This window comes from Buceros rhinoceros, unplaced genomic scaffold, assembly GCF_000710305.1.
Source record: "Buceros rhinoceros silvestris isolate BGI_N320 unplaced genomic scaffold, ASM71030v1 scaffold37058, whole genome shotgun sequence".
Taxonomy (NCBI): domain Eukaryota; kingdom Metazoa; phylum Chordata; class Aves; order Bucerotiformes; family Bucerotidae; genus Buceros; species Buceros rhinoceros.
In genome coordinates this window covers 2,450-14,942 of record NW_010425831.1, presented here as the reverse complement: position 1 = coordinate 14,942, position 12,493 = coordinate 2,450, and the positions used below count along the sequence as shown (strand labels likewise).

General features: G+C 40.5%; 1 protein-coding gene across 1 annotated transcript; it reads left to right on the top strand.

The window, feature by feature from the left end:
• The first annotated feature begins 3,677 nt into the window (after window positions 1-3,677).
• Window positions 3,678-12,079, top strand: SLC10A2 (solute carrier family 10 (sodium/bile acid cotransporter), member 2). The gene is made up of 6 exons (XM_010141278.1): window positions 3,678-4,099; window positions 6,465-6,583; window positions 7,723-7,811; window positions 9,970-10,145; window positions 10,709-10,866; window positions 11,946-12,079. Exons 1-6 carry the CDS (start codon window positions 3,678-3,680, stop codon window positions 12,077-12,079), a joined length of 1,098 nt encoding a protein of 365 aa, XP_010139580.1.
• Window positions 12,080-12,493: the final 414 nt, after the last annotated feature.

Below are 12,493 nucleotides of genomic sequence, written 5' to 3'. Positions count from 1 at the left end.
GGTGGTTGATCTGTTTTCTGCATGTGGGCTAAATCCCAGTAGCACACTATAAAAAGCAAAACAGACTAGAGGAATGTTTGAAATCCAGCACTCCTGAGAGAGCTGCCTGCCTGCCTGCTTGATAATACTCTACCTCCTGCAACCAAGTTTTTAACTGTGCCTGTAAATATTTCAATGTCTTGGGTATGGTGTTAGCTCCCTAACAACACGTGAGGATTTCTTGAAATTGTGGCATTGTCAGCCTAATGATAAATTGAATTGAGGAGGGGCCAGTTCTGTTTCCAGAAAGGGATTTTTGTGATCCAAGGTTTTATACACTGTAAACTGATGAACTAATGGCTCAGAACCATCCCTTTTACAACAGATGAGAAAAAATGAAGTCAAACCTAGCAGTAAATAAGTACTAAGTTTACACAACTTGCTGATCTACAAGGCCACACGGGTGAGTAGCCGATATCCAATTTGCCCTCAGTCAAGCCCAAAGCCTGAGCAGGAAGGTTCCCCTTCCACTCCATTTCCAGAAGTCAATCTCCAAAATGAGAGCTGGACATACTTATCTCTCAGCAAAGGCTGGAGACCAACAGCAGGGACACATCTTCTGCACTGGTTTTAGGGAAACATCATGGAGCACCCCTTTGCAGCTCAGATGCACTTGGCAGGATGAGGGCAGAGGTGAAAGCAAGACCCTGCGTGAGACCCTGCCTGAGAAATAGCTGCTGTGAATTATAGATCCCTCACCTCCTCTCTCAAACCACTCGCCCTGGGTTCCCAAAGCATCACAAATATTTACAAGCCTAGGAAAGTCACCCCTGGCCTCCAAGGCTTGTTAGAAATTTCAAGATGCTCCAGTCAAAAATTTTAGTTTCCACAAAAAGCAAGTTCAAGTGCAAATCCAGACTTTGATACAGACTTTATAGAAAATTTTAATACGGACCTGCATTTAAAACTTAACTAGCCCTTTAAAAGACTTGAATTGAAAAATAAAAGCTCCTAAAACATTCTGTTTTAAAGCAACCGTAATAAGGAGAGTAGGTTTTTTGTCAAACCAAGACCTTGTAGCCTTCTCTTCCTTTCATCTACTCCGTATTACCTTGCTTGTTGATCTGTTAGACATATCATAGTCACACAGATGTGACACTAATCACAGGGAAGGAGTTGCCAGCTGCCTGGGAGGATAAAGCTATTCTGACATTATCCCATCAGGCACCCAACAGTGACTTAGAAGATACAGCCATTTAGCTGACCCCTTTGTAAAGAAACAGGTGACATCTGAGCATGCTGGGAAATGCTTTCTAATGCAATCAGCTTCCCCTCAATGGTTCACGGTTTAAAGTTAAAAAATAAAATAGCAACGCCTATCAGTTTTGCGCACTGAGACTAGGCACAAAATGATGAGGGTTTCAGTGGGAGTCTTGCTTGCAGAAGAAAATTATAGTTTAACATGTTACCTTAGTAAAAAATATTACTATTTTAAAACTATTAAAAACTAAAGACATTTGGGCGGCATCAATTGCACTTTAGATTTTGGACTTGATGTTAGTCTAAGATCTACCCTTGGAGCTACTTCTGCCCCAAAGCAAGGGTACAGGTAAAGAAGCATCAAAATTCTTCCCTTGAAAACATTTCTAATTTTGGAAGAAGCCTAAGGGGTGAACTTTTGACCAACAGAAAAAAAAAAAAACCAACAACTTTTGTAGGCTTCTGAAAACTTCCAACTGAGATTCAAGTATACCATAGAGTCAAAATCATCACAGCTTTCTGGTGTTTTGTTGTTGCTGCAGTTTCTGCTGTTCTCGTAGCATGAAAAACTCATCTGGCTGCTTTTGTACCTTCTTTTGCTCTTACAGAATATCAGTGGCAAAACATTATTTTTATATCCAATGCATGAATATCTGCACTGCATTCACCTAGAAGGGCAATAAGCAAAGTCAAGATATCTAAGCACTGTCTGATATATGATGTTTTTCCACAGTAAAGCACATGTGAGAGAAGGACATGTATCAAGACAAGTGAGTGAGAATGAGGACACACAGCAGGAGGCAAATACATTCAGCGTGCCACAAAGTTCCTCTGGTGCCACATACAAACAAGCAGTTAGTAACACCATACAGCACAGCAGTGCCTATCCTAGACTTGCAATATCCAAAAGGAATCCCAGAAAAGCTGCTGTGCCTCAGCCTCTCATCCCTATTGTGCCATGGAGATCATAGAATCATAGGATGCTTTGGGTTGGAAGGAACTTATAAAGGTCATCTAGTCCAACCTCCCTCCAGTGAGCAGGGACATCTTTATCTAGATCTTGTGGCTCAGAGCCCCATCCAACCTGTCCTTGAACGTTTCCATGGAAGATGGACAACAATGAGCCACATCAAAACCAGGCACAAGAAACCTGTCTCCTAACCTTCGTGCCACACCAGGCAAAAAAGGTGACCTGCACCCTTCCCCCTGTGCAGATGCTGAAGGTGTTGCCATGATGAAGGGCTTAGCTTTGGCTGGGTACTATGACTCCACAACAACCCACCAACCCCACTCCCCTGCTCCCCACTCCCCTGTTCAGCTAAAAAAACACGTCTCCTTCCTCCTCCAGCCACACCACCCCACAGTCCTTCCTCCTCTCACCGCCTGCTGTTTCCAGCCCAAGCTGGAGAGAAGCATGACTGCACCAGCTGCACCTGGCAGAAGGTGCTAGGAGGACCACAAATTCCCACACTGCCTGAATAAGCACAGTCCTCGCCCCGCAACCCTCCCTTCCCATCTCTTTTTTTCCCTGGCTGAAGAGCTCAGTGTGGAGGTGAATGTGGTTGGGAGCAACACGAGACACAGCAGGGAAAAGCAGCCCCCAGGTAGTCAATCAGTGCCCAGGCTGGAGGGATGTGGACATTTCAGGGTAGCAGCAGTTGTCCATGTGCAAAAGCCAAATATACCGGTGACATTTGAGCAGGCTCCTTCATGGAAAACTTTGCAGCCAGGGATCTTCACCATCTTCAGGATTATGTGGAAGCTGAGAAGTGATCAGAAAGATTACCTGAAAGTTGCATTTAGGAGCCAAAAGTGACACAAATGTGCATTTAGTCTTGTGGTAGATTTATCACTGTATACTCGTAATAACTTTTATTATACTAGAAATACAACCAGATGAGGATCAGACCACATTCAAATGAGCCTGTGTGTTATGGTGAATGCTGTATCACTTAGCAAGTGTTGCAGCTTCAAATCCTAGTTCATAACTTCTACTCATTTCTTGAGTCTTGGTCACTCACCACACAGACCCCTGTAATGCCATTGTCAGTTCGTGCATGAGCAGTTCTCTCGAAGGCATGCAAGAAATTCAAAGAATGAAGTCTAAACTTTCTCTTCCTCGTCTAAGTCTCATTTCATGTGCTCAGCTATGCCACAAGCTTCCTTACACCCTTAAATATTAACACAGTTACTCCCTTGATGTGGGATTCCTCATTTTTGTATGGGTAAATGATTAATTGTCACCATACTGAGCAAGTGCAACTTTTATAACTATATGAATCAGCACTGTGCCAAACCCTTCAAGAATAATAAGCATGTTCGAGCATTTATTGTACTTTATTGCTTCCTGGATCATTTAAAAGGAGTCACTTGCAAACAACCATTTACACAGGCTTGAAATCTTGCCTTGGATGAACTGAGCAGTTCTGCATTTCAAAATGCAGACCTACCTTCTTTCCCAACAGTTTAACGCTAGATCTTTGGCAGAAAACTCTACAGCTTGTCCAGCAAACGCCACTATTTGCAATGGCACATCTTGTGTGTTACCAGAAGATAGTTTTAATGACACTTTGAGCGTAGTTTTAAGTACTGTTCTAACAATCCTGCTGGCTTTGGTGATGTTCTCCATGGGTTGCAATGTGGAACTTAAGAAATTCTTGGCCCACATAAAAAGACCCTGGGGCATTTTTGTGGGTTTCCTTTGCCAGTTTGGAATAATGCCTCTCACAGCCTTCTTGCTGTCCCTGATCTTTAATGTGCTTCCGATTCAAGCTGTTGTGGTGCTGATCATGGGATGCTGTCCAGGGGGCTCAGGCTCTAATATCGTCGCCTACTGGGTGGATGGAGACATGGACCTAAGGTAAGAGCAACTGTTCTCTGTGTGGATTTTTACATTGTAAACTTTAAATTGCAAATGACAGCCTTCTGATTTTTTTCTTAGCTTCCTGGCTCCTGCAGGGTGGACTTTCTTCTTGTAAAGATGTTTAGTTACTTTAATAGTAGTAAATATAAGCCGAACAGCAAATATCCTTGGTTCACTGAGAATTCATGAGGAAGATGGCACAACAGAATTGCATATATTAAAAATATGTTTATTGTAAATCTTCAGATCCTGCAGAAAACATCATTTATGAAGAACACTAAGATACTAAGGATTATGAAATCTTTGTCCAAGTTAGAACTCTTTTGTGATTTTGTTTCTCCCAATATCTTGGGCAAAAAGGAAAAAAAAATAAAGGAGGATTTTAGGGTCTGAATTCTCTGTTCAAAATAGTGGCTATGCAGCAGTTCTTAAAGTAACATTTCTTGAAAAACAGCACCTGTGGAAAACTACTTTCCCTCCTTTTGTGTTCTGTGCAATGAATAGACAGGCATAGATTTTCTCTTTGTGAACTAATACAAGTGGAAATCACTTGCAGAAATTCTATCTGCTCCCAGCAGCTTCCCAAAGTCTTCAAACTGAGGGAAAGTTTTCTAGGCTAGAAGCCACTGACTAAGGCAGCCCTGCATATTGGGGGTAATGAAAAAACTCCTTTGTGGTGAAGCGTGATGGTCTCAGTGACAGGGTGCTCTGAACTCAGAAACAGATATGTAAGGCACCTGGCATGGCCTAAGACATCAAACACAGAGGAGAAGTGAACCCTACTCTTTATACAGATTCCATGGGGTGCTCATTAAATCTAACAGCCTTTAAAAATGAACTGTCTTTTTTTTTTATATATCCTGACAATTTGCTCTAAAATAAACAGGATCTTTTCTCTGTTTCCCACAGAGTAACATAAATTTGGAGTGTTCATCCAATTTATCATATGCCAGTCTGAACTAGCAATGGAAAAAAAGATGTGGAGTTAGGGTGAATAGACTAAGAATGTTGATATTTGTAGCTATAAATAAGACATTTTTTCCATCCTTTGAAAATAGTGAACTTTTCTGTCACATTCAGATGTTACTGTAATTAATAACAGCTTTCAAATTATGTATGAGGTCTACTCTGCTAATCACCAACTTCCTCACTGTGGAGGAAAGACCTGTGATATTAGAAATTGTAAGGCACTTAATTTCAACAAACCCAGGTCTCAGAAACCACAGATGGAAAAACATCCAACCCACATCTGAAGAATACACGGAGCTCAACTGTGCTTTTTTGACTCTATATTGTCCAGAGTTGTGCTACTGAAATCAGTAGTAAAAATCCAAATTGATGATGCTATAAATATGAGTAGGGTTAATATCACATGAACATCACATGATGCTGGCAGAGGGTGAAGTAAATTGAAAATACCTATAAAAAGTTATTCTGCAGGTGAAGACCTTTACCTTAAGAAGTCAAAGACTATTCGTTAGTACCTTTGCAACAATAATGAAGGGACCAGAGGATATGGGAAGTACAGCAGAGACAGCAATGCAAGATCTTCAGTTCTTGGTAGAATAACACTATGAGTAGCTTGGCTAGTTTCTGGAGCCAGCACAGAATTATAGAAAGTCTGCCCATCTTATCAGACAAGGTTTTGGTTTTAACTGATAATATTTTATGTTTATACATAATAGCATATCACCATTGTCTGCAGCCCTGATTCAAAATATCCCAGTGTAAACAGAACACAAGTTAGAATGGGAATTATTTTTCTACTGCTCATATAATCAAAAGGGAGGTGAAGTAAGAGATTTTATATCTTTCTTATCAGGTTGGACTCAGATGATTTCGTCTAAAGCTTTCCCTAGGTACATCTCTTTTTGACATCTCTTGATATTTCACAAGAACAACTGCTTCTGAAACACCATTTCCTCTCCTTCACAGCTCCCCTGGGAGCTTCTGTAAGCGCACAGACTGGGGTTAGAGAATACACAGACTTTGGAGCAAAACTCCATTTGATGTCCTTCTGACCCATTCCAGCTTGCTTCTCTCTCAGAAGCCAGCCGGAGAGGCAGCATGCAGACTGACTTGCCAACAGACCTTTCTGATGGCTGCCTGTCTGACTGCCTCCTTTACACTGAAAGTTACTGTTCTGTGGCTGCAGGACAAGTTGATGTTTTATGTTCTTCTTTTACAGCAGAAGCTATTCCTTGCATTTAGCTTTTTTCTAACCTGATATACAGAATGAATTGTCTGTAGCCAGCAGCATCTCTTGCCCAACATTTCACAACCTGTGAAGTTGTAATAAGCAAATGAGAAAGACTGTAGTATACCATGAGATGAACTCTCAGTCCAACCAATTTCTTTACAGCATCAGCATGACAGCTTGCTCCACAATATTTGCAATGGGAATGATGCCACTTTGCCTCTTTATTTACACCAAGATGTGGACTGATTCTGATGCAATTGTACTCCCCTACAACAGCATTGGTGAGTCCAATGAATCCACACTTTCTCTGCTGACTCTCCCTTTTATCTTCCCTACAGTAACAATCATCTCTATACCATCATCCTGCAAAGTCATGAAGAAATTACCCTAGATATTTTAAAATATTCATCCTCCTTCTTTCCAATAGCTTCCACGGGAATTAGGTACCTAGATCACTTCATGTCATCCACAGCTCTGCAGAACAGAAAGTCAAAGACGTTATAAATATTGCATGGATATTTATCAGGAGATTGTGTGTTTTTCTTTCAAAGCATTTTGGAAACCTGTATCGTACCGGGACAAGAATATAGAATAACTCGTACAGGAATAGCTGCAGCCCCTGGATGAAAGTATTTGTAAGAGCTTTAAGGCACATTCCTGCAAAGTGCTAAATGCTGAGGCCATAATCTGACAAAGTACTTAATCACACGTGCATAATTAAGCAAGTGATTAAAACTGCTGAGTCTCTTTGAAAAGCTGCAATCTACACTGCCAGGAGTGGCTTCATTTAACTTCCTGTCAAAAATCTCGTCTAGCTATAAAGAGAAAATAGTCAACGTATTTGGAAATACATGCACCAGTGCTTTGCAGAGCTGTGGCCCTAGTGCTTATCAAGCACGGTTCCATGTTGTGTTAATCTTAAAAGCTGGCAGAGTCACTTTCATATCCTTCAAATTCATTTCCCATTGTCCTGGAGAAAAAAACCCACACACATTGCTTGTGCTTTCAAAATAAGTACTGGAGGGGGGAGGCCAAAACAAAAGATGTTCTAAACTGGTTGTTGATATGGTACAATAGCGAAACACCTGCAGACAAAATGAACATTTAATATAGCTACTCTCCTCACAGGATAGTGATGATTAGTGCACTCAAATTTCTGTCTACCTTTCTGATGCAGGTGAATGAGCATGTAGCTCAGCAGAATGGCAATTACTTCAACAGGCTGCCAAAGATGACAGACTCTATAGAAAAGCAAATGGGCAGGTGTGGCTAGGGCATGCAAGCGTGCTCTGGGGTGCACATACCAGAAACATCCTCTGAAGGCTTGCTCTGTACCCCCAGCCTCGCCACATGGCGCCTGTCCCCCTGTCGTGAACTTCAGCACGATACGTGGGCTTAACTTCTCTCTTCTTTTTTACAGGAATTTCACTGGTAGCTCTTGTAGTTCCTGTTTCGTTTGGAATGTATGTTAACCACAGATGGCCTAGAAAAGCAAAAGTCATACTTAAGGTAAGATATATACAGCTGAAACATTAGTAATTATGGACAAATTATGGAACTAGTGGCATCACTGAAGCAGTACATTGCTATTCATAGTATTAGTATCTGACTTCATAAGAGCTGGGAAGTTTTCAGTAGAAAACAAATGAGATGCTGCAGAAATGTATTGCTTTCCCCCTGCATAAACACACATGAGTTGCATATGTTATTAGAAACCATCATTATCCAAAGAGCATACTTTTGTCTACAACTATATCAGTAATTGAGTTCAGTTTATAAAGTAAACTGAAAATGGAAGGAAAATCATTCAAGTCAACTGGAAGCAGTTCTTCTCTGCAAAATAATAAAAATTTAAATGTTCTGGATCAAATAAAAACATTCTACTTTTCAACCAGTTTATTGATTTTGGGGGGAAATTTGAGAGTGAAGTCAATTTTTATTAAAAATAATTTTGAAAATGTTCCAACTGTTTGAAAAATCTAACAAACCTATTCACAAAATTCAACTATCTTTGCAAGCTAGTTTCAGATGCGTCAACAATGGAGCGGGGTGGCAAAAACTGTTCTCACTAAAATAATAACAATTATAATTATAGCAGCAATAATAATAATAACAACAACAACTTAGCTGTCTTTGGCTTTAACAGAAAATGAATCATTCCAACCATTAGGTTCAGGTTTAAAGTGATTGTCAGATGCCTGAGTACCGTTGGCCTTTGTTAACCAGTCTTAATTAACACATGTATTTTCTAAATTTTCTCAAAGAAGACTAATCATCTGGCCAGTTGTTATTCTACCTGTACTTTGTTGTCACTTCTCTGCTATCAGCTCGGGAAGCATAGAACACAAATAAGGTCCTTTTTAAGTCAATTCATTTTCTTAGACTGTTAGCTTATCATGTTGTATTTTTAAATGTACTCACATCTTACTTATGAACTTGGATACTATTGACTGCTTGTTTCAAGACTGGGCTACTGTTATTTAATCATTTTTTAAGGGAAAAGCATGGACTTGAACTCACATGAAAAGAAACTCTACTTGTTCTCTCAGCCAAACACCGTTTCATAGTCTTTCTTACAGTGGGTGAGCAACCCACAGTAGGATCCTTTGACACTTTGCTTTATGTAGCGCAATGAAGCATCAAGTCAAGATTGAGCTGTAGTTGTCAGATTGACCAATGGTGATAAGAGCACAAAGATAGCGTACCAGGTGAAAGAGAAGAGCTCGCCACGGCCAGACCATGTTTCTTCTTCTTAGGTGCATGTGATTAATAGCTCAGTCAAACAAAAGTACTTGTTCACTCAGTGCTCTTAAAAAAGGCTTCAGCCAAAGACTGATGAAGCCATTTCAATGGGAATACACATTTTAGCTGAGAAATGGATTCTGCTAAGCTTAGCCCCAGAAGTGTGCTGGTGAGGTCCCTGGCAACATATGCCATAAGAGCAGGCATTTCACTTGGATATTGAGAAAAGAGTGAGGTATCACTTGTTTTGGCAAGGAGAGGTGAAGGTCTCAGTACATTCAGTTACAGGAAATAAGATCAAATCAGGAACTGTGTCTATCTAGACATGCTACCCGAGCTAGCAGCCAGTTTTCAAACACAAATTTACAGCCACATTAAAGATTTCCTCCTCTGCTTTGCAAATAATTTCCTACCACTAACAATCTAGCATCTAGATAGAGTACGCTGTACTATGCCCCAGAGTGTGACTGCCCAAGAAATGGAGAAGAAAAGTGCATTATACTAGTTGTTTAGCTGTCGGTTTCCAAAAAACTCTGGGGAAATTTTTCCCATGTGTGCATCATTCCTTGCTCATGCCACGCCTGTGAAATTATTTTTAATCTCCGGTTCAAAGTAGAATTATAGCCAAGGCTTCAAGAGGCTAGTTCTACAGGTATCTGCTGTAGATACCTTTCATAGCTATGCCTTGATCTGTATCTGTAGTCACACATTGAAGTAAGTTCTACATCTCCTGTTTGGGAAAAACGACAGCTATCTAATATGTCTGCCTGTTGTGAATTACATTGCCATAAGATTTAGGTTTTATGTTTAATAGGATGTTTCAGTGACTCATAGACATTCACAGGCATGCTTGTCAGTCTGTTTGATGCCATTAAATTTCATCAGGGTCTTTTATTCATGGAGTCCTTCCTCTTTCCCCTCACAGATCGGTTCCATTGTGGGAGCGATCCTCATCGTGGTCGTTGCTGTGGTTGGTGGAATACTCTACAGAGGCTCCTGGGTTATCTCACCCAAATTATGGATCATTGGCACTATATTTCCAGCAGCTGGCTATTCTCTGGGCTTCATTCTGGCCCGCATAGCTGGTCTGCCTTGGCACAGGTGTGGAATTCTGTAGCCCTTTTCCAGCTGTGAAAAAAGTTTGTATTTAATGATTAGTCAATGCTGATCCCCTAGCATTTGCTGCTCCACAAAGTCACTCATTCCCCAACACTGTTTCTGGGATACTTTGTGCAAATAATACTTTTCTTGTGCACATTCTTATTTTCAGGTTCTGACTATACTATTTCCACCTTACCCTTGTGTGACCATGTCATACACTTCAAATGAGTGAAATGGAGCTGGCTTATAAGTGGTTTGGGACTGCAGTAAAATTTCTCATGAAGATGCAGCAGCCCACAGCTTAGAACATCATTTCAAGAGAGGGAGAAAGTTAGTGCCACGTACGTGGCTTGAAGGTGGATTGCAGTCCTTTACAATTGCTGAACTGCCATAATTTGTGTTTCTTCTAGTGGTAACAGCCCTATGATTGTGGAGCGTTGTGTTGACTGTGTGAGCTGAAGGATACCATTTTCTTAGCTGTCAATTGCTGTATGTTTCTTACTAAAAAGCATAGGGACTCAGAGGCTGCTATTTCACAATTGTCCTTGTATTACTCCCTTTAGATGTCGTACAGTGTCTCTGGAAACAGGCATGCAAAACACTCAGCTATGTTCGACTATAGTACAGCTCTCATTCACTTCTGAACAGCTTGAACTGATGTTTACTTTCCCACTCATCTACACCATTTTCCAGCTGTTGTTTGCACTACTAATTTCAACAGGTAAAGTACCGATATTTTCTATTATAGCATTATAATTATCATTATTATTATGATTAGTCTCATTTTTCATGGATAGGGAGAGAACAAGAAGGAACAAAAATATTCAAATTGAAAATAGTTGAGTAAATAATGACCTAAATATTTACTGAACATCACCACTGTACATAGGAATATACAAAGCTCAGTTCAGGATTTGAAAGACCCTTTTTGCAGCACAAAGGAGGTGTTCTCCACCATCTACAATGGGGAACATGAGAATACATTGAGCACAGGTTTGTCATTACGCTTGGCCAACGAAGGGCAAATGCATCTTCTTCCACTGCTCCAGGGTACCTGGAAGCACAGCAGCCCAGCAAGACCATATCCACATGCATGCACAAACTTCCCCTTCTACCAGCTGTTGAGAGAACAGGCATTAGCTTCACAGCTAAGGTGAGAAATATATCTTCCACTAAAGGTAAAGGTCCCTTTTCCTTCCACATACATGAGTTGTACTGCTGCTACTACAACTAACCTTACCAAGGGTTGTGACCTTGTCCCCATTGCTCGCACCAGAACCAGCTGTGACTATTGAGCTCCCACTCCCAAACCAGCCATCTTACTCAACACCAGAGCACTGCCCCAGAGACACAGCCTCAGAGGCAGAGCCCCAACTCTGACCTCTCTGGCGGGCAACAGCGTGGAGACAGAAAAACCACGTTGTCCCAGCTTCTGCCAAACACAACTCACATAGAAGTAAGGGTCAGTCCCACAGACCCAACCAAGAGCCCAAGAGCTTCCCAAAAGAGTCAGGCAATACTTTTAAAAGTCAGTGCACACAACAGGAACCCAGAGCAGTCAAACACTAAACGCAGAATTTAAAATGTTTTCCTTGGTTTTTTCTAGAGGTACTTTTCCAGTGGTGAGTGTTGTTGGCATAAAATAATTAAACATAGGTTTAAAGAAGCTATCTTGAGGTGTTGGAATGTTTTAGCAATATAAGGAAGAAAAATATTGCACAGCTACATGTTACTACAGTGTGTTTTTCAGGCAATTATTATGAGTTTTTTATTTCATACTAAATATATATCAATTCCCAGGCTACCATTTTTACAGAAGACACCGCGTCAAAACAAAGACTGATGTTGAGAAAACAGAGGAAAAAGAGGATTCAAAATCAGTGTCATCACATGCTAAAATAAATGGGGGCTTTGTATCAAATGAGACCAAATAGACAATTACCTCTGTTCTCACCAACTGAAAAGATATAAGATACATGGTTTACTTACACCTTTTTTCACATGTCATTGTTTTACGGAAATATTTAACAAAAGAAGAAGTTCTGCTGGTATTGTACAGTAAGACTTTAAAATTATTAACTTATGAAAGATTTCTGCTTTGATTTTGAACATAGTTTCTGCCACAATTGTAGAATCTGGTTTTGAAGCTAAATCCCTAAAAATACTTACTGTTTTATTACAGTTTATTTGAAGAAAGGCAGAATAAAGGTGAGCTATTGCTAAAAAAACAAGCAGATATTTCCATTGCCAAGTCCAGCTCATAATCCTGCAAATTTGTCTGCTAGTCTCAGTCCCCGTACCAAACGAAGAGAAATCTTGTAACAGTGCCTGAGCAGCAACAGGAGTTG